The sequence below is a fragment of the Oncorhynchus mykiss genome, chromosome 17 (genome assembly GCF_057628025.1).
Source record: "Oncorhynchus mykiss isolate SJ-2025 chromosome 17, ASM5762802v1, whole genome shotgun sequence".
NCBI lineage: Eukaryota > Metazoa > Chordata > Actinopteri > Salmoniformes > Salmonidae > Oncorhynchus > Oncorhynchus mykiss.
In genome coordinates, this window is record NC_143038.1 from 33,942,363 (window position 1) to 33,961,993 (window position 19,631).

A 19,631-nucleotide genomic window follows, 5' to 3' on the forward strand; every position below is an offset into this window, starting at 1 on the left:
GCCTACACGAAACACAGCCTTTTTTTTGAGTTTCTAAAATTCCCTATGGGAAGAAATGAATGGTGGAAAAGCGATTGGAACCTTTTCCCTGTTTGACCTCTAGGTTTTATGGGTATTAAGACACCTCCAAAGTGGTGCTCTATGCTAAAATCCTGCCACTTTGATACAGCTACAGCCGAAGTGACTTGTCGTGGGAGGTTAGGAGGATCGTCACTAGTTATTACAGCCACAAAGTCATAATTATGGCTAAACCACCAATTTCTACAGTTTATCTTCTTCAAATCTGATTATAAACATAACCACACTGCTAACCTTATGCCTAACCAAAAAGCTAATTGTTGTTTTCATGAATTTGTATGATAGAGCCAATTTTGTGACAACAGGTTAGAGAGCATTCTCCCTAACCCATTTCCTACTTTATTTATTTTATTTAACCTTTATTTAACTATGCAAGCCACTTAAGAACAAATTCTTATTTACAATGACGGCCTACACCGGCCTAATTATCCTAGCCTACTACGTTAATTCTCATAATCTGTTATGGAAAAGTAATGTCCAGTCTAGGTTTTTAAGGAATCTCAAATGCAAGCGGCTGAGGTTTTTCTCCTCGATTTATTGGAGGTTGTGACTAGATGGAATACAGCTACGACTGGAAGTGTATTTTGGTAGCAGATTAGGAGAGCAATTTAACTAATCCTAACTCTTTTCCTAACCTTAACCTCCTTCTCCTAACCTGCAATGTTAATAATCCTGACCTGCTGCATAAATTCTCCTAACCTACTACGAAAAAGTAACTTCCGCTCGTAACTGTATTCCACCTAGTCAGAAACATTATTGGACGCATTCGTCCATGATTGAATGAAACCTTGATTAGTGCTATCCGGAATCCTTGGGACTTCCTTACCCTAACCTTAACCATAATCCTTACATAACCCCAACCTTAAAGGTAGACTCAGCTAAATATTGCACCACATATATTGAGATGAGCAAGATGCAAGACTTCGCTCTCACACAGCCACACACAGTATCTATCTGCGCATGTTTAATATAACACACATACATTAATTATTCATTTCGGTTGCCTATCCTGATGTGAAGTTTGTTCTATAGAAAGTATTGACTCTGATGTGTGCCACAGAAAGTATTTGACTCTAGCGACAAAATTAAGGAAATTAGAAGTAGGGGTAGAATTTCGGTAGGCAAGACAATCGTAGGCAGGATAGGCAACCGAAATTAATAATTAATGTATGAGTGTTATATTGCTGTCATACCATGTCCATAGACAGTTTACAGAGTAAGGAAGCAATGTCGTTTGGGTAAACTATCCATTTAAGCAAAACAACACATCTCAGCATTTGTGTGCATTTAACAATTAGGAAAGTAAGAAAAACATTTTTAATTAGCATGTCTAAGTGCACCAATCCCTTAAACTAAATTAAGTATTTCAAGTGCAAGAGAAACTACCGACGTAAATCTTTTCGAAAGGGAGACAGATGGAGAGGCCGTCGGTCTCGCTGAATGCGCCCAACTTGAGTGTCGGTGAAAGGGTGCTGATAGAGGGGCCCGCTCCCCTCCTACTTTGAAAAAAATATATTGGGTCTGTTGTCATGGAAATCGAAGGACACTTAGATGGATTCGACAAAGATGGGGGTTCAAAGGAACAAAAGCCAAAGTGTAATTTTCCTAAAGGCGTCAGAAACAATTAAAGGGAATATTCATCGTGAGTCCCTCATTTGAAGACCGCGCTTTTCTTGGCACACCAGCAACCGAATATCCACAAAGTGCATTTTTTCAAAATGGTTACTTTCCGTGAAGAACATAATTTTACACCGAAACAGACACACACACATGCAACACATTTGAGGAGTTGAGGGCTTGGGATACGCAGTCCTGAGTGCGCACCAGAGTGGAACAACAGCCTTTGCGCTTGGGAGTAGGCTACCTACCGAGATGGCCAACAAGGGGACTCAACTTCAGAGCCTGTCAAAAGTGTTTGTTCTGCTCAGCATAATGACAGTCAAGACCAATCCACTTGAGACGGGTAAGGAGATGGGAGGTCAATTTCCGATGTATTCCGTCGCGGATTCAGACACGTTTTTCCATTACAGTGACGCACTGCCTTGTGCGCGTATTTATTTGTTGCTCCTGGCTCTCTCATTGTGCCACTGGGCTTTTGTAAATGAAAACAGTTTGTCACTGTAATGAAGAATCAGTATTATATTAGTTACCTAAATAACCGTTGATTTGAAGTCTGTTTTCTGAAACAAATTGCCATTCAAACAACCAGAAACCCTTGGATGACCAAGGAGCCAAGGGATTACGCCCGCAGCTGAATGATACTTTGTCATGTGACAATTCTTAATTTGTGAAATAATAGTTTACACAGGGGTTTAAAGTAGTTTTAATTCAACTTGAATTCATGAAATATTTATTCATATTTTTGTTCACCTGTATTCCACAGAAATAGCCTACATACTTTTGACATTAAACTTAATGAACTTGTCATAAATCTATGCTTTTATCATGATCAACAACAGATAATCATTGAGAAAGAAACGTCCGGAGTTGCGCCATGTCACCTTAGTTGTCTTTTCCCTACTGGACTTCATGCCAGTGAGAACTTACAGTAGTACCAGAGCTGTTTATTTCTTACCTGTAAAACGCTTTATTAGGGACTCAAGGATATACTGTTGTCCATGTAATTGGACAGTGCTTCTCTTGCGGGCAATGTGTTTATTTGGGTAGTGTTGTGAGACTGGTGATTTCCCATCAGCGGTGGCTTCCCAGTCCCCTTTCTTGGGGCACTCCGGTAGGTCAGCGCAGGAGGATCCAGTGGTTGCCTAGGGAAACAGAGCTTATAAACCCAGGAAGGGGTTGTAAATCTTCCCATTATCTGGCTCACTGTCCAGAGTGGGTGTGTGGAGTAGCATCAGTTGGCCCCCAGCCTTAGACCCTCACTGTGGCTTCCATGTATGTAAATGTATTACCACCATAGCCAAGAGGTCTGGATTTATACATGGCACAGTGGTAGTGCACTTGACCTGTAACTGCAGGGTTGCTGGTTCAGGTCCTGTTCTGGCTATTTGTTTCTTCTAATCACCTGTAACAAACTCAGTTGTGTTTTAGTTTGTCATAGTTTTTAATATTATGCTCATAATTCAGTATCGGCCAGGGACTCAATGGGACTGTGGAGAAACAGAGAGAAAGTAGATTTTTGTTTACACATCACATCCTCACAGACAAGTAGTTTGCTCCTTTATTCTACTTACATGTATACATCTGTGGGTTTTCCTCCAGTCAACGTGGTGGACTTCTGTGGCCAGAACATCCAGGGCGATGGGATGATCGTCAACTCACACCAGGAGTCCAAGAAGTACTACTTTGTCACCATGGGAACGGACTGCCACCTCACCATGCAGGCCGCCTCCCCCAAGGACAAGGTGCCCACCACGAGCCACACCCCCTCCCTTTTATGCTCACTATACACATGTATGCCCAATATCCCAAGTCGACTCCTGGCCCTTGTATAGATCTGGATAGGTATATGCAATATGATAATATTTCACCTTCATTTCTTACAGCTATCCACTCCTCTCATTTCCAAAGCAAGGGTTAGGGGTGATAATACCAATATGTTTAACTTTATATTCCTTCCAATGTCCGTCAGCTAAACATTCCCCCACTCCTCCTCTCCCCCTGAAGGTCCAGTTCCACTTCCGCTTCTTCCTGGTCTACAGCCTGCTTCGTTTAGCTCCCCAAAGTCCATCCCCCCTCTTCCCTGAGTCCCCTGAGTCGACTCCAATGGTGGAGCAAGGGGACCCATGTCATGCGGGATCATACATTCAGTTCTATGACGGGCGGGACAAGAACTCGCCTCCTATTGGACCAACGCTGTGTGGGAAGAGCCCACCTCGCCCGGTGCTGTCCACAGGGAATCACCTGACCCTGCGTCTGGTGACCCAAGGTACCCTGCCTCGAGTGGATTTCGTGGGGGACTTCACCTCCTTCAGACTGGGTGAGACATGACGCCAGCCACCCAATCAGATTGAGCCCCCAAAAAATAAACCACTGTTCCAAAATGGGACATTATTTGTCTTTTTATCTAAACATGCAAACACCATCAGATATAATTCATAGCAAGCAGGGAACTGGAATGATATTCAGATCAACTGGAATGACATTCACTCTCATGGGAAAGGTGGCCAAAAATTACTAACTGAAACCCCAATAAGCGAAGAATATGACTGCATTGAGGCATGTCACTGTGCTTCTATGGCTATATACACCATGCCACTGCCTACTTCATTTGTTCATTTAGCAAACAAGACTGCTCATAATCTTGTGGCTATGTAACTATATTTTTAGCTTTAATTAGCTTTAAAAATGCAACATTTTCCTCTCTGCCCCATGACAAAATGTGTAGAATTGCAGAAAGTTAGCTATAAAACAACCAAAAATGTATCTCCGCCTCATGGCAAAATGTGTAGAATAGCATGGGATTAGCTATAAAACTGCAATTTTTTTCTCTTTGCACATGGCAAACTGTGGAATTGCAGGAAGGCCACAACAAAATTGTAGCCTACTCACGAGCTGTAGTTTGTGCAGTTCGTAACAAATCAAATGTACCATCTTGCTCTATCCATTTACAGGTTTTAACCAATCAGCGTGCAGCAGTGAGCCTTACTTCCCATGTCGGAATGGGAAGTGTATCCCCATGAGTCTGGTGTGTGATGAAAAGGGCATTGATAACTGTGGGGACGGGAGTGACTTGGAGGATCACCTGCCCTCAGGGTGCAAAGGTCACTCAGGTATCACACCTGTGCAGCTACCTGTTCAACAGGCCTTTAAAGGTGGTCTATGTGGCCCCCAACAAACTTCAGACTAAGTCTCGCTATTATTACACTATTACACAGTTTATACACGTTTAAAGGAGTGGGGCAGTCCCTCTCCTCACATATTTGTTTATTTGTTAGGTCACAAGTAGAGAGGAAACAGGAGCTTGTGCTGAAAAAGGGTTAGGCCGGATCCGAACCCATACTGCAGCAGTAGACAGTGTGCACCAGAAGCAGCAGCTTAGATCACTAGACCACCTTAAGCCACCCAATTTGTATTATTCTACTGTTCTTCTAAACTGTACTTTTTGTTTCTGTTAATTGGAATGTGTTTTCAGTCACCTTACCTAGTAAAGAAAAGGTAAATAACACCTGTGTGATCTCCTCAGCAGGTCAGCTGGCCCCAGCCCAAGCCCCTCCCCCAGCAGTGACCCCACCCCCCCCTGTCTTAAACGTGCCCACTTTGCCCATGTCCACCAATAGGGACTGTGGCACTCCGGACGGCGTACCCCATCACGACTCAGTGACAGGTATGTGACAACTGGTACAATGCAGGTTATTGTTTTCCTCTTTACCAACTAGGAGGTTGTTATTATAAAATGATCAGTTCCCGATGTCTTACCTGGTATGGTAAAGGTTTATAGAATAAATAGCTCAACTCAAACTGCTTTACTTGTACAACTGTATATAGTGCATTCAGAAAGTATTCAGACCCCTTGACTTTTTCCACATTTAGTTATGTTAGACCCTTATTCTAAAATGGATGAAATTGTTTTTTTTCACTCATCAATCTACACATAAATACCCCATAATGACAAAGCAAAAACTGTTGGGAAAAAACAACTAAATATCACATTTACAGTACCAGTCAAGTTTGGACACACCTACTCATTCAAGGGTTTTTCTTTATTTTTACTATTTTCGATATAGAATAAGACAAAACTATGAAATAACACATGGAATCATGTAGTATCCAAACAAGGGTTAAACAAATCTACATTTATTTGAGATTCTTCAAAGTAGCCACCGTTTGACTTGATGACAGCTTTGCACACCCTTGTCATTCTCTCAACTAGCTTCACCTGGAGTGCTTTTCCAACAGTCTTGAAGGAATTCCCACATATGCTGAGCACTTGTTGGCTGCTTTTCCTTCACTGCGGTCTAACTAATCCAAAATCATCTCAATTGGGTTGAGGTTGGGTGATTGTGGAGGCCAGGTCATCTGATGCAACACTCCATCACTCTCCTTCCTGGTCAAATAGCCCTTACACAGTCTGGAGGTGCTCAAACCAGATGGGATGGCGTATCGCTGCAGAATGCTGTGGTAGCCATGCTGGTTAAGTGTGCCTTGAATTCAAAATAAATCACTGACAGTTTCACCAGCAAGCACCATCACACCACCTCCTCTGTGCTTTACGGTGGGAACCACACATGTGGAGATCATCCGTTCACCTACTTCAACTCTGCGGTTGAACCAAAAATATGAATTAGATCATGAAGGCCTGATTCACGCAGTCTCCTCTGAACAGTTGATATTGAGATGTCTGTTACTTGATCTTTGTGAAGCATGTTAACTCTAATGAACTTATCCTCTGCAGCAGAGGTAACTATGGGTCTTCCTTTCCTGTGGCAGTCCTTGTGAGAGACAGTTTCATCATAGCTCTTGATGGTTTTTGCGACTGCACTTGAAGAAAGTGAAGAAAGACTGACATTCATGTCTTAAAGTAATGATGGGCTGTCATTTCTCTTTGCTTATTTGAGGTGTTCTTGCCATAATATGGACTTGGCCTTTTACCAAATAGGGCTATCTTCTGTATACCACCCCGACCTTGTCACAACACAACTGATTGGCTCAAACTCATTAAGAATCAAATAAAATCCACAAATTAAGTCAACAAGGCACACCTGTTAATTGAAATGCATTCCAGGTGACTACCTCATGAAGCTGGTTGAGAGAATGCCAAGATTGTGCAAGAATCTACAATATGTGTTGATTTTTTTATCACCTTTTTGGTTACTAAATGATTCCATATGTGTTATTTCATAGTTTTTATGTCTTTACTATTATTCTATAATGTAGAAAATAGTAAAAATAAAAAACTTTTGAATTAGTAGGTGTGTCAACGTTTGACTGGTACTGTACATACGTATTCAGACCCTTTACTCAGTACTTTGTTGAAGCACCTTGGCAGCGATTACAGCCTGAAGTCTTCTTGGGTGTTATGCTACAAGCTTGGCACACCTGTATTTGGGGACTTTCTCTCATTCTTCTCTACAGACCCTCTCAAGCTCTGTCAGGTTGGATGGGGAGCGTTGCTGCACAGCTTGGGTTCAAGTCTGGGCTCTAGTTGGGCCACTCATGGACATTCAGAGACTTGTCCTGAAGCCACTCATGCATTGTTTTGGCTGGCTGCTTAGGGTTGTTGTCCTGTTGGAAGGTGAACATTCACCCAAATCTGAGGTCCTGAGTGCTCTGGAGCAGGTTTTCGTCAAGAATCTCTCTCTATACTTTGCTCCGTTCATTTTTCCCTCGATCCTGACTAGCCTCTCAGTCCCTTCCACTGAAAAACATCCACACAGCATGATGCTGCCACCACCATGCTTCACCGTAGGGATGGTGCAAGGTTTCCTCCAGAGGTGACGCTTGGCATTCAGGGCAAATATTTTAATCTTGGTTTCATCAGACCAGAGAATCTTGTTTCTCATGGTCTGATAGTCCTTTAGGTGCCTTTCGGCAAACTCCAAGTGTGCTGTCATGTGCTTTTTACTGAGGAGTGGCTTCCATCTGGCCACTCTGGCCACTCTACCATAAAATCCTGATTGGTGGAGTGCTGCAGAGATGGTTGTCATTCTGAAAGGTTCTACCATCTCCACAGAGGAACTCTGGAGCTCTGTCAGAATGACCATCGGGTTCTTGGTCACCTCCCTGACCATGGCCCTTCTCACCCGATTGCTTAGTTTGGCTGGGCGGCCAGCTCTCGGAAGAGTCTTGGTGGTTCCAAACTTCTTCCATTTAAGAATGATGGAGGCCAATGTGTTCTTGGGGACCTTCAATGCTGCAGAAATGTCTTGGTGCCCTTCCCCATATCGGTGTCTCGACACAATCCTGTCTCAGAGCTCTACGGATAATTAATTCAACGTCATAGTTTGGTTTTTGCTCTGACATGCACTGTCAGCTGTGGGACCTTTATATAGACAGGTGAGTGTGCCTTTCCAAATCATGTCCAATCAATTGAATTTACCTTAGGTGGACTCCAAGTCCCAAGGATGAACAATGGAAACAGGATGCACCTGAGCTCAATTTCGAGTCTTATAGCAAAGGGTCTGAATACTTATCTAAGTAAGGTTTTTGCAAAAATTTTGCTAAAAACATGTTTTCGCTTTGTCATTATTATCAGGAATCAAGGTAAGACCCAGATGCAGACTGTCGAAGTAACACTGTTTATAGCAACGGGCAGGTAACGACAGGTCAAGTCAGGCACGGGTTGATAATCCAGAGTATAGGGGCAAAGGTACAAGACGGCAGACAGGGTCAGGTCAGGCAGAGTAGTTGGGCAGGCAGGCTCAGAGACAGGACAGGCAATGGTCAAAACCAGGGGTCGAGAAAAGGATAGACTGGGGGGGGGGGGGAGCAGGAGCTGAGAAAAACGCTGGCTGACTCGACAAACAAGATGAACTGGCAACAGACAAACAGAACTCAAGTATAAATACACAGGGGATAATGGAGAAGATGGGCAACACCTGGGGGGTGGGGGGTGGGGACGATCACAAGGACAGGTGAAATAGATCAGGGTGCGACAATTCTGGGGTATTGTGTGTAGATTGATGAGAAATTATTTTTATTTCATCCATTTTAGAATAAGGCTGTAACGTAACAAAAGGTGGAAAAAGGGAAGGGGTGTGAATACTTTCCCGAATGCACTGTATCTCAGTGGCTTTTTTTCAAAGATCCCTTATTTCTTAACTGCTGAGTAAGCCACAAAACTTGTGTAGGGGATGGGATATTGTTTGTGTCTGTAAACTCTATTTCAGCACAAAGTAACAGGAACCTAATTGGAATGCAAAGCACATCAATGACAGGGGGCATAAAACTAATTGGGATGCCCATAGCTCTTAATTTCCGCCTTACCGGTTGTAAACCAATAAACTGTGATGGATTCTCAGTGGTGAATATGACCCCTTTGAGTTCCCAGTCCCCATTGTTCCTTTTCTAATGACACTGGTACAAATAGATACTGAGGCTAGATGGCCTTTTTGTCTTTGCCAAGCCACCAGATGTCCAGCCAAGACCACAACCATTATTTTATTAATTCCAAGTCGTCTGGCGAAGGAGAGAAAGAAAATTGGCTGTGGAAATTGCCAGACATTTGTCTTGAATTGAAGGATGATTTGATCATCAAAGAATACAAGGAAATGTATTTACTGTGATTTGAAATCAAAGTATTTGGATGGTTTTACTTTTACAAGCAAGCAGACCCCATTGCTAACTGTACTCTACTCTCATCTCTCCACACTCCCCCAGATTCCCCTCCCTACATGTCCCTTTTGGCTCTCTACATCGCATTGGGTGTGATAGCTGGTGTGGTCCTGCTGTGCTGGTGCTGCTGGTCTCCAGGCTGGTTCCTCTGGAGGATCAGCATCTGCCGCTTCTTACCATGCTGTAACTCAGCCTGTGCCTCCTGCCAGCTCTGTGCCCGTAGCTGTGCCCAGAACAAGGAGCACCGACCAGCTAAGGTCTCACCACAAGGACAGGTCCCAACCAACGGTGTTGCCTTGTCCACCCTCACCACATCCACGGCTAACACTCTCGCTGTGTAGGGGGGCAATGCAGTCGCTGTGTAGTGCAGGACTGTTGTTGCTATGAAGCATAACTGCTATGATGGCTAACAGTGAGACAAATGGACTCACGGACATGATGACCCAGACTTCCTGTTTTAGACTGATGGATTGAGATGATACTTGTCTTTTTACTGGGTTACAAGGACTGTTAATGTCATGGAAGAAGGAGTGCTGCAAAGCTGAGACCGTTCTTAAAACGGGGAAAGGCTTTACATTATATTGTTTTAGTCACTGTAGGTTCTTGTTTTCTGGTGCTTTACATAATGAATGACTGATGCTTCCTTCTTCGGACTGTTTTGTATTTAAAAGTATATTAGATTGGATTCAACAGAGGGTTCTTCTTTGAGTGTATAAGTAACCCCGGTTCACCTATTCAATTTTATCTACAGTTGAAGTCAGATGTTTACATACTTAGGTTGGAGTCATTTAAACTTGTTTTTCAACCACTCCACAAATTTCTTGTTAACAAACTACAGTTTTGGCAAGTCGGTTAGGACATCTACTTTGTTCATGACACAATTCTCCCAACAATTGTTTACAGACAGATTATTACACTTATAATTCACTGTATCACAATTCCAGTGGGTCAGAAGTTTACATACACTAAGTTGACTGTGCCTTTAAATAGCTTGGAAAATTCCAGAAAATTATGTCATGGCTTTAGAAGCTTCTGATAGGCTAATTGACATAATTTGAGTCAGTTGGTGTACCTGTGGATGTATTTCAAGGCCTACCTTCAAACTCAGTGTCTCTTTGCTTGACATTTTGGGAAAATCAAAAGATATCAGCCAAGACCTCAGAATACAAATTGTAGACCTCCACAAGTCTGGTTCATCCTTGGGAGCAATTTACAAATGCCTGAAGGTACCACATTCATCTGTACAAACAATAGTATGCAAGTATAAACACCATGGGACCACGCAGCCGTCATACTGCTCAAGAAGGAGACGCGTTCTGTCTCCTAGAGATGTAGATGATGTATCAATCCCAGAACAACAGCAAAGGACCGTACAAAAGTATCTATATCCATAGTAAAACATAGTAAAATATCAACATAACCTGAAAGGCCGCTCAGCAAGGAAGAAGCCACTGCTCCAAAACCGCCATAAAAAAAGCCAGACTACGGTTTGCAACTGCACATGGGGACAAAGATCGTACTTTTTGGAGAAATGTCCTCTGGTCTGATGAAACAAAAATATAACTGTTTGGCCATACTGACCATCGTCATGTTTGGAGGAAAAAGGGGGAGGCTTGTAAGCCGAAGAACACCATCCCAACAGTGAAGCAGGGGGGTGGCAGCATCATGTTGTGGCGGTGACTGGTTGCAGGATGGACTGGTGCACATCACAAAATGGATGGCATCATGAGGCAGGAAACTTATGTGGATATATTAAAGCAACATCTCAAGACATCAGTCTTGAACTTCCCACGAGCAAGTTAAAGCTTGGTCACAAATGGGTATCCCAAATGGACAATGACCCCAAGTATACTTCCCAAGGTGTGTCAAAATGGCTTAAGGACAACCAAGTCAAGGTATTGGAGTGGCCATCACAAAGCCCCGTCCTCAATCCTATAGAACATTTGTTGGCAGAACTGAAAAAGTGTGTGCGAGCAAGGAGGCCTAAAACCTGACAGTTACACCGACTCTGTCAGGAGGAATGGGACAAAATTCACCCAACTTATTGTGGGAAGCTTGTGGAGGGCTACCCGAAACATTTGTCCCAAGTTAAACAATTTAAAGGCAGTGCTACCAAATACTAATTGAGTGTATGTAAACTTCTGACCCACTGGGAATGTGATGAAAGAAATGAAAGCTGAAATAAATAATTCTCTCTACTATTATTCTGACATTTCACATTCTTAAAATAAAGTGGTGATCCTAACTGACCTAAGACAGGGCATGTTTACTAGGATTAAATGTCAGGAATTGTGAAAAACCCAGTTTTTAAATGTATTTGGCTAAGGTGTATGTAAACTTCCGACTTCAACTGTAACTTGCCATAAGATTCCTAGTTACAAAAGTATGAGAAATCCCACTCAGCCTGCTCCCACTGAAATGTTCACTTCCCACACATGTATGCCCCTTACCCAACAGGGACTATATTTTTGTTAATAAAATAAATCACACTCCTCAGTTTTTTAGGTACTTTATGTCCCATGTTGGGGGCAACCACATGAATGTCGGTGCTCATGTATGCCATGTAAACTGACCCTGCCTCGAGTAGACACATAACCTTTCTTAATTTACCCTCTGTGCTTGTTGTGTAACTACACTACAGTTCAAAAGTTTGGGGTCACTTAGAAATGTTCTTGTGTTCCATGAAAACATACATGAAATTAGTTGCAAAATTAATAGGAAATATAGTCAAGATGTTGACAAGATTATAAATAATGATTTTTAATTGAAATAATAATTGTGTCCTTCAAAATTAGCTTTCATCAAAGAATCCTCAATTTTCAGCAATTACAACCTTGCAGACCTTTGGCATTTTAGTTGTCAATTTGTTGAGGGAATCTGAAGAGATTTCACCCCAAACTTCCTGAAGCACCTCCCACAAGTTGGATTGGCTTGATGGGCACTTCTTACTTACCATAAAGTCAAGCTGCTCCCACAACAGCTCAATAGGGTTGAGATGGGGCTGGCCACTCCATTATAGACAGAATACCAGCTGACTGCTTCTTTCCTAAATAGTTCTTGCATAGTTTGGAGCTGTGCTTTGCGTCATTGTCCTGTTGTAGGAGGAAATTGGCTCCAATTAAGCTCCATCCACAGGGTATGGCATGGCTTTGCAAAATTGAGTGATAGCCTTCCTTCTCCAAGATCCCTTTTACCCTGTACAAATCTCCCACTTTACCACCACCAAAGCACACCCAGACCATCACATTGCCTCCACTATGCTTGACAGATGGCGTCAAGCATTCCTCCAGCATCTTTTCATTTTTTCTGCTTCTCACAAATGTTCTTTGTGATCCGAACACCACAAACTTAGATTTGTCTGTCCATAACACTTTTTTTTCAATCTCCGTCTGTCCAGTGTCTGTATTCTTTTGCCCATCTTAATCTTTTTTTTTTATTGACCAGTCTGAGATATGGCTTTTTCTTTGCAACTCTGCCTCGAAGGCCAGGATCCCGGAGTCAACTCTTCACTGTTGACATTGAGACTGGTGTTTTGTGGGTACTATTTTATTAAGCTGCCAGTTGAGGACTTGTGATGTGTCTGTTTCTCAAACTAGACACTAATGTACTTGTCCTCTTGCTCAGTTGTGCACGGGGCCTCCCACTCCTCTTCCTATTCTGGTTAGAGCCAGTTTGCACTGTTCTGTGAAGGGAGTAGTACACAGCGTTGTAAAACATCCTCAGTTTCTTGGCAATTTCTCGCATGGAATAGCCATCATTTCTCAGAACAAGAATAGACTGATGAGTTTCAGAAGAAACTTCTTTGTTTCTGGCCATTTTGATCCTGTAATCAAACCCACAAATGCTGATGCTCCAGATACTCAACTAGTCTAAAGAAGGCCAGTTTTAATTGCTTCTTTAATCAGGACAACCGTTTTCAGCTGTGCTACCATAATTGCAAAAGGGTTTTCTAATGATAAATTAGCCTTTTAAAATGATAAACTTGGAATAGCTAACACAACTTGGAACACAGACGTGATGGTTGCTGATAATGAATCTCTGTATGCCTATGTAGATATTCCATTACAAATCTGTCGTTTCCAGCGACAATAGTCATTTACAACATTAACAATGTCTACACTGTATTTCTGATCAATTTGATGTTATTTTAATGTACAAAAAAACATGCTTTTCTTTCAAAAGCAAGGACATTTCTAAGTCACCCCAAACCTTTTGAACTGTAGTGTATATTATACTGTTCCCCCACCTCTGTCTTTTGAATGATTTTGAGAGGTGCTATCGAGGCTTCGTAAGGGTGACACAAGCTTGACTAAATGCTGTTTCTCTACTCTGAGTTGCCAAGCGACAATTGAAGGTATGCTCCCCCAACCACTCAACCTCTCTCTCGCTCTCTGTCTCGCTCTCTCTCTCTCTCTCTCGCTCTCGCTCTCTCGCTCTCTCTCTCTCTCTCTCTCTCTCTCTCTCTCTTGCTCTTTCTCAGAGACTTAACGCATGTGGATATATATCTGTGACTTTCCTCACGAGGTCATGGACTGAGCTGAAAGGGATGATAATGAATAATGAATCAAGTGCATTAGTATACCTTTCTACACTAGGGCTTCTGCCTAACTTTCAGACATGATACCAACAACATGTGTTGTCAACATCACAAATAAGAAGACATGGGTCTCTGGTTCTGTCTCATTGACCAAAATGATTTGTGTCCCTAGAACTACTATTGTGTAAATACATTATTTCTCATATGTTTCAGATGTTGTTTTTTTAAACTTATGGTTTGTTTTTATTCAGAAGGCTAAATAGATGTTCTACCACTGCCTTTGTTCTGTTGACACATCCTCCATATTCAAAAGCAAAGTGTGTGTTTGTTTGTCTGAAGTGTCATCATCAGACATGGGTTCAAAATGTGTATTTGAGTAGCTGGTATTTGAAATCCTTTTTAATATTTTAAAATAATTAATACAGCCCAAAACAAGTAAAATAGTATTTCAATTGTTATTTGAAAAAACAAATAGTCTACCAAATTGTATTTTCAAATACTTCTTTCAAATACCATTTTCAAATACCTGAGTTAAATGCATGGAAGTGTATTTGAGTCAGTGTATTTGAGTATTTTCAAATACTTTCCAAGTATGTACTATATGTATACATATTAAACAACTTTTCTTTTCAAATATAAGATATTTGAATACTTACTTCTAAATGTTATGTGTAGGTAATTGAGGTATTTGAACCCAGGTCTGGTTGACATTATCTATGTACACTTAATTACTCCATGGTATTTGATCCACAAACAAAAAGGAAATTGTTTTCGTATTCACCACTGTCTGATATGTAAATATATGTTTGACAATATTAAACTTAGAACATTAAAGATCGATTCGACATTGCCTCATGTTATAGGGTAAATCCATTTGAATTCAGTCACTTTTTGACAGCAGCCTTTTTGATTTGAATAAAACCTTCCATACTATTTGCCCGTTGTAGAAGTGTTCAGAAAGTGACTTTTTGGACTTGAATGACAAAACATTTATGAGATAAAGGTGCTCAAAGTTGACCTATTTTGCATACCCCGCCATACCATGTCTTCATCACTAGAAAATATAAATGGTTGAGATTGATATAATTTAAAAGCTTACAAGCAGGGTTGTCAAAATATTTTTGAATATATTGAAAAAAAGTTTTTAAAACATTTTATATCCTTAAATGTCAATTATCAAAAAATGTGTGAACTCCAGTATTTTTTTTTTTTTTGTAGTTTAGACCGAAATTTACATAATCAGATTTTTTTTTTGGTAGTGCCTGCCATTGGTTGAGACACAACTTGCTCTTTAATACTTTGAGCACCTTTATCTCCTGAATGTTTTGGCATTCAGGTCCAAAAAGTCACTTTGTGATCATTTCTTCCATGGGCAGACATTTATGGAAAGTTGTGTTTAAATCAAAAGGGATGCTGTCAAAAAAGTGATTGAATTCAAATGGATTTACCTTCTAACCGTTCAAATAGTCTGATATTTTGCAGAATAACACAGTGAACTTAGACTGGTCTGCCCCTCTCTCCCGACTCTGCCTCTGCTGCTGTCTTCCCTGTCTCTTTCTCCATCTCCTTGTCTATCTCTGCTTCTGTTTATATTATAAAATGAGGGTAGGTAGGGTATTCATCTGGAGCTGGATATAATTGCTGCCTAGTTGGTTGTTCATCCTCTGAGAGCCTTGTTGACAATGGTAAGCTCTTGGCAAGGTCTCACAAGTCTCAAACTGTGGCTGTTGTCGCTGTAACTACTGGTAACCTTTTCAGGACAAATCCCTCTCCTTCCACAAAGAGAACCCTCTGCTGTTTGAATGGTGCTTAATCCCTACCCCTGTATGCACTACAGCCTGACATTGATTCTGGGTTTATTGTTGCCTTGGTGAAACATGACTTCTCGATTAGTCTATTTTTTTTTCAAGGTGCTTATTCAGTTGTTTGAGTGTTCTCAAGCAAATATACCCAAACATGTTTTGTAGCTCAGGGACCTTTCCACAGTATCTCTCTCGATTCAGGGCACTTCCATCTAGTAACGCGTCATGTCTGTCTTTGGATAGCCAAACATTATTAGACACATTTACAGAGGAGGAAGACGCATTTCGCTCTGTTCAGCTCGGCCCAGTTACTGGTGTGAATTACATACATGTGATTATCTTTGAGCTAAAGCTGCCACATTGTTCGTTCGGTATCTCAGTCGGCCAAGCCACAAGGAGCGTCATCTATGATGCGCACCCACAACGCGTCAGCCTCATGACCCTGTTAAACTAGGCCAGGCTTCAATGGACATTGACTTTATGGGGGAAAAAGGTCAACACACCGAACCCAATGACACAAAACTATTTCTTCCTGTTGCAGGGGAGACTAGAATCTAGAGCCCAGACCCTGATAGTGATGATTGCCGGCACACAATGGAAATAACGGAGGCCATTTATAAAGCACTTTACACTAAAGCCAATGTGTAGAACCAACCCGGATGATTCGCAGCAGACATGAAACACAGATATTGTGAAATTGAGTTGTTTCACCCAAATTCCTATCTGTCTCATGCTGCAAAGTGCATGAAATCCATTGAATCGTGGATTTCTAGATTAGCTCATTCCAGTCTTAATGGCAACCACTCAACACCAGCAGTTACCATTTTACTCAAAGAGCAAGCAAAGTTCAATGATCACGTCTAATTCAATGATTGGTCTAAAGGTGTGGAAATAGCGGGAAGGAAGACTGGCAATAGGGATCATAATTATAAGCTACATTTGGGGCCCTCTGTTTACCCAGCATGAAGGCGCCCTCTAGTGGCTGGTGTGGTGTAAGAAGGCAAAAGAGCCACTATTGAAAGGTATTTAGTATCATACTCATTTTTGTATTACAAAATTGATCGTGGAAGTGTTCATAGTTGGGTGCTTATATATAATACATCCCTCTACGGAAAAATACAATCAGACATTGTGAATACAAATAATTTATTGAGTATCAAAACATTAATATATTTACAGCAGTGACAAAATAGCACTTTTAAAAGTCTCATCCCAAAAGTTACATTTTTGTAACATGGATGGAACCGGGCAGCTTGAGCTATGCCATTGCCTGCACAGCAGCGGCCCTGCGAGCTCTCATTAGCCGACAGTGAGTCCGACAGCGGATCTTTCGCCTTCCTTCCACCCGGGACTCAAACTTAAGCTTGTGGGATTCCACCTGACCCATCAACGTGGGCTACCCAAAGCAGCGAAGCGCAGTTAAACCCAGTCAGACAACTTTTCTGTTGACTGCTTGGAGGTTGCCATTCATTCGTCTTGTGTAGCTATTTCGAGTGCGTATGTAGCGCACCGTATTTGGCGTGGGAAGGACTAATACAGTTTCTTTTAAATATGTAACAGTGTTTTTGGCGCTGGCCCTTGGACGCTCATTACGCGGCGTGCAGTCGGTTGACAGCACCAGCGCATCTCTGAACCCCCGTAGCCTGTTGCAGCTTCTTGGGAATGGTGATCTGCTCGGTGGCTGAAACTATTGCTACCTCCTCCGGTCTCCTTTCCTCCTCCAACTCCAGTGTCTTCTGCTCCCGGGCTATCAGCAGAGCCAGCTCGGCGTCCAGCGGCTCCCCAGAGGAGAAGGGCTGGCAGATTGTTTCCACCAGGCCCAGAACCGTTCCCAAGAAGGCAATCACGGAGCCCACCAAGTACACCTTCAACATGCGCCGGCTGGGCTTCTGCGCCAGCATTTCCTTAGCGAAGGGGATGATTTCGTACATGGTGTCCATTTCGGATGGTTTATGTTGTCTGATTTTGACTGGGGAGAGAAGAGAGTTTTAGTCACAGGTGTTACCTTTCACGCATGCAGTTGTAAATTGTCACAAATAAGCACTTTTAATGATCACAACATCAATGCGAGGACAATCACGTGCAATGGTGGGCTTACTTACTTTATTCAAGTAGGGTGCTCTTGTCTTTTTGCATTTATTAGCCCAAGGCGTCCTGTATAGCTTGAGCACTAATCAATGGCAGCTTCTCGTTTATAAAGACCTGTTTTTTTTTATCCACGCCCACTCGGTGACGCGTTATGACAATTCTTTGAGCTCAATCTTCTGCCCAAACAGGAGCGTGGCTCCAGCTGAACGTGAGCTACGTGTTACAATAGTGATGCAAACTCCTCTCAAGCGCTCTCACCCACGCTGTAAAGTCCGGTTTATTTATGTGTGTAGCCTGCATGTGTCTCTGTGCCTTTTGTAGCAGCAGGTACCAAATTATTCGATGAATCACATAGAAATAAGTAAACTATTTTCATCTGTTATTATTAGGATACTGTTTAATTATCATCTTCAATACCTGGTCGTTTATCCGCTATAACATAAAGTACTAACCCTGCCTAATTTTTTTTAGAGCAGAATTAAACATTCAGCAAAATATTGTACACGCTAAAGTGCTTAATTGTTATGTATAAAATTGTTAAGCTTGACACGTGGGCCAGTTTCAATTAAGTCAAAGGCCATATAAACCCAGTCACTCTACTGGCACGTCCATCACGTCTGCATACACTGTGAACTCTGTTTGTACTGTTTGTACTGACTCACACACACACACACACACACACACACACACACACACGATTTGCTGAGCAAACTGTGACTAATTTGGGACAGCTGACCAATGTTATTATTGCATGAGTTTGACTGGACCAGTCATACATAATCCCCTATGAATTTGAGCAATGAGTGAATTTTGGGAACCAGAAATGTGGAAAACGAGAGGACTCTTTGCCAGTGTTAAGCATGTGAATGCTTTTTTTTCTCGCTCCACCATGAGGGGTTTAATGAAGACCTTGTATTAGTGGCCACTTACACTTGTCATTTATTTCCAAAACGCTACATCTACCATTTTTTTTTTATATATTTGTGTTTTTTCACCAGAACTAATTGCTTATGGGTACCTTCAAGTGTGTGTAAAATATTACTGTTCTCAGATTTTTTTTATTAATAGATTTTATATGTGTATGAAAAATGCTATATGTCCATTGTTTAGCTGGAATAGAATGTTCATATCCTGTATATTTGACTGTGATATGTGGTTGTCTCGCCTAGCTATATTAAGATGAATGTACTTACTCTTGCTCTGGATAAGAGCGTCTGCTAAATGACTAAAATGTCAATGTTTTATATACAGATCTCATATTACCGTACATCATTTTGTAAAATATGTTTTATATATTAATGTCGCAAATGCATCATTTGTACATTTCTTTCATAAAACATTTCCGTTATTTGTTACCTAATTCTCTGAGAGTGAGGCGGATATATAGCATTTGGCAAAAAAATACATGATTATTTGTCTGTCTGAAACGATCAAGTGATTTTAAACAAATACATGTCTGTCATTGAACAACCCCATGCCATTATTAGATAGTGAAAAAACACACCAATCTCTTTCAGAATTTTTAAACAATACAATCTAATTTAACAACATTTATACATAGCAATTTGGAATGAAACTCTCCATTTGGCAATTCTGACCTGTTCTCCCATTACAAGGGGTTGGTGACTTCTGATGTGCTTTGGTATAGTATATAGTATATAGTCATTTGAGATGAGTAGTAGTTTTTGTTACGCACAGTAACACCCTACTGCTGTTTGTGTGTATATAATCAGAAGGACACACTGTCTCTCATTATTCAGACCTTTACAGCATATTGTCTCACCACAGATAGAGCAAGGCACATGGCACATTAAACAGAGACAAGTATATGCAAGTCTAATATACACCATTCTGCATTCACTGGACTAAGGCAGTGCTAGACTGAGACTACTACT

General features: G+C 41.5%; 2 protein-coding genes across 2 annotated transcripts; one reads left to right on the forward strand and one right to left on the reverse strand.

Annotated features, from left to right (window-relative positions):
• Positions 1-1,474: 1,474 nt before the first annotated feature.
• On the forward strand, positions 1,475-14,680 carry ldlrad2 (low density lipoprotein receptor class A domain containing 2). The gene is made up of 6 exons (XM_021570323.3): positions 1,475-2,041; positions 3,298-3,440; positions 3,703-4,015; positions 4,650-4,808; positions 5,222-5,362; positions 9,355-14,680. Exons 1-6 carry the CDS (start codon positions 1,951-1,953, stop codon positions 9,648-9,650), a joined length of 1,143 nt encoding a protein of 380 aa, XP_021425998.3. The 5' UTR covers positions 1,475-1,950; the 3' UTR covers positions 9,651-14,680.
• A 2,100-nt stretch (positions 14,681-16,780) lies between these two features.
• On the reverse strand, positions 16,781-17,890 carry LOC110494987 (G0/G1 switch protein 2). The gene is made up of 2 exons (XM_021570342.3): positions 17,751-17,890; positions 16,781-17,617 (listed from the first exon to the last, which is right to left on the reverse strand). The coding sequence occupies exon 2, from the start codon at positions 17,586-17,588 to the stop codon at positions 17,238-17,240; it is 351 nt and encodes a 116-aa protein (XP_021426017.1). The 5' UTR covers positions 17,589-17,617; positions 17,751-17,890; the 3' UTR covers positions 16,781-17,237.
• Between the last annotated feature and the right edge of the window lie 1,741 nt (positions 17,891-19,631).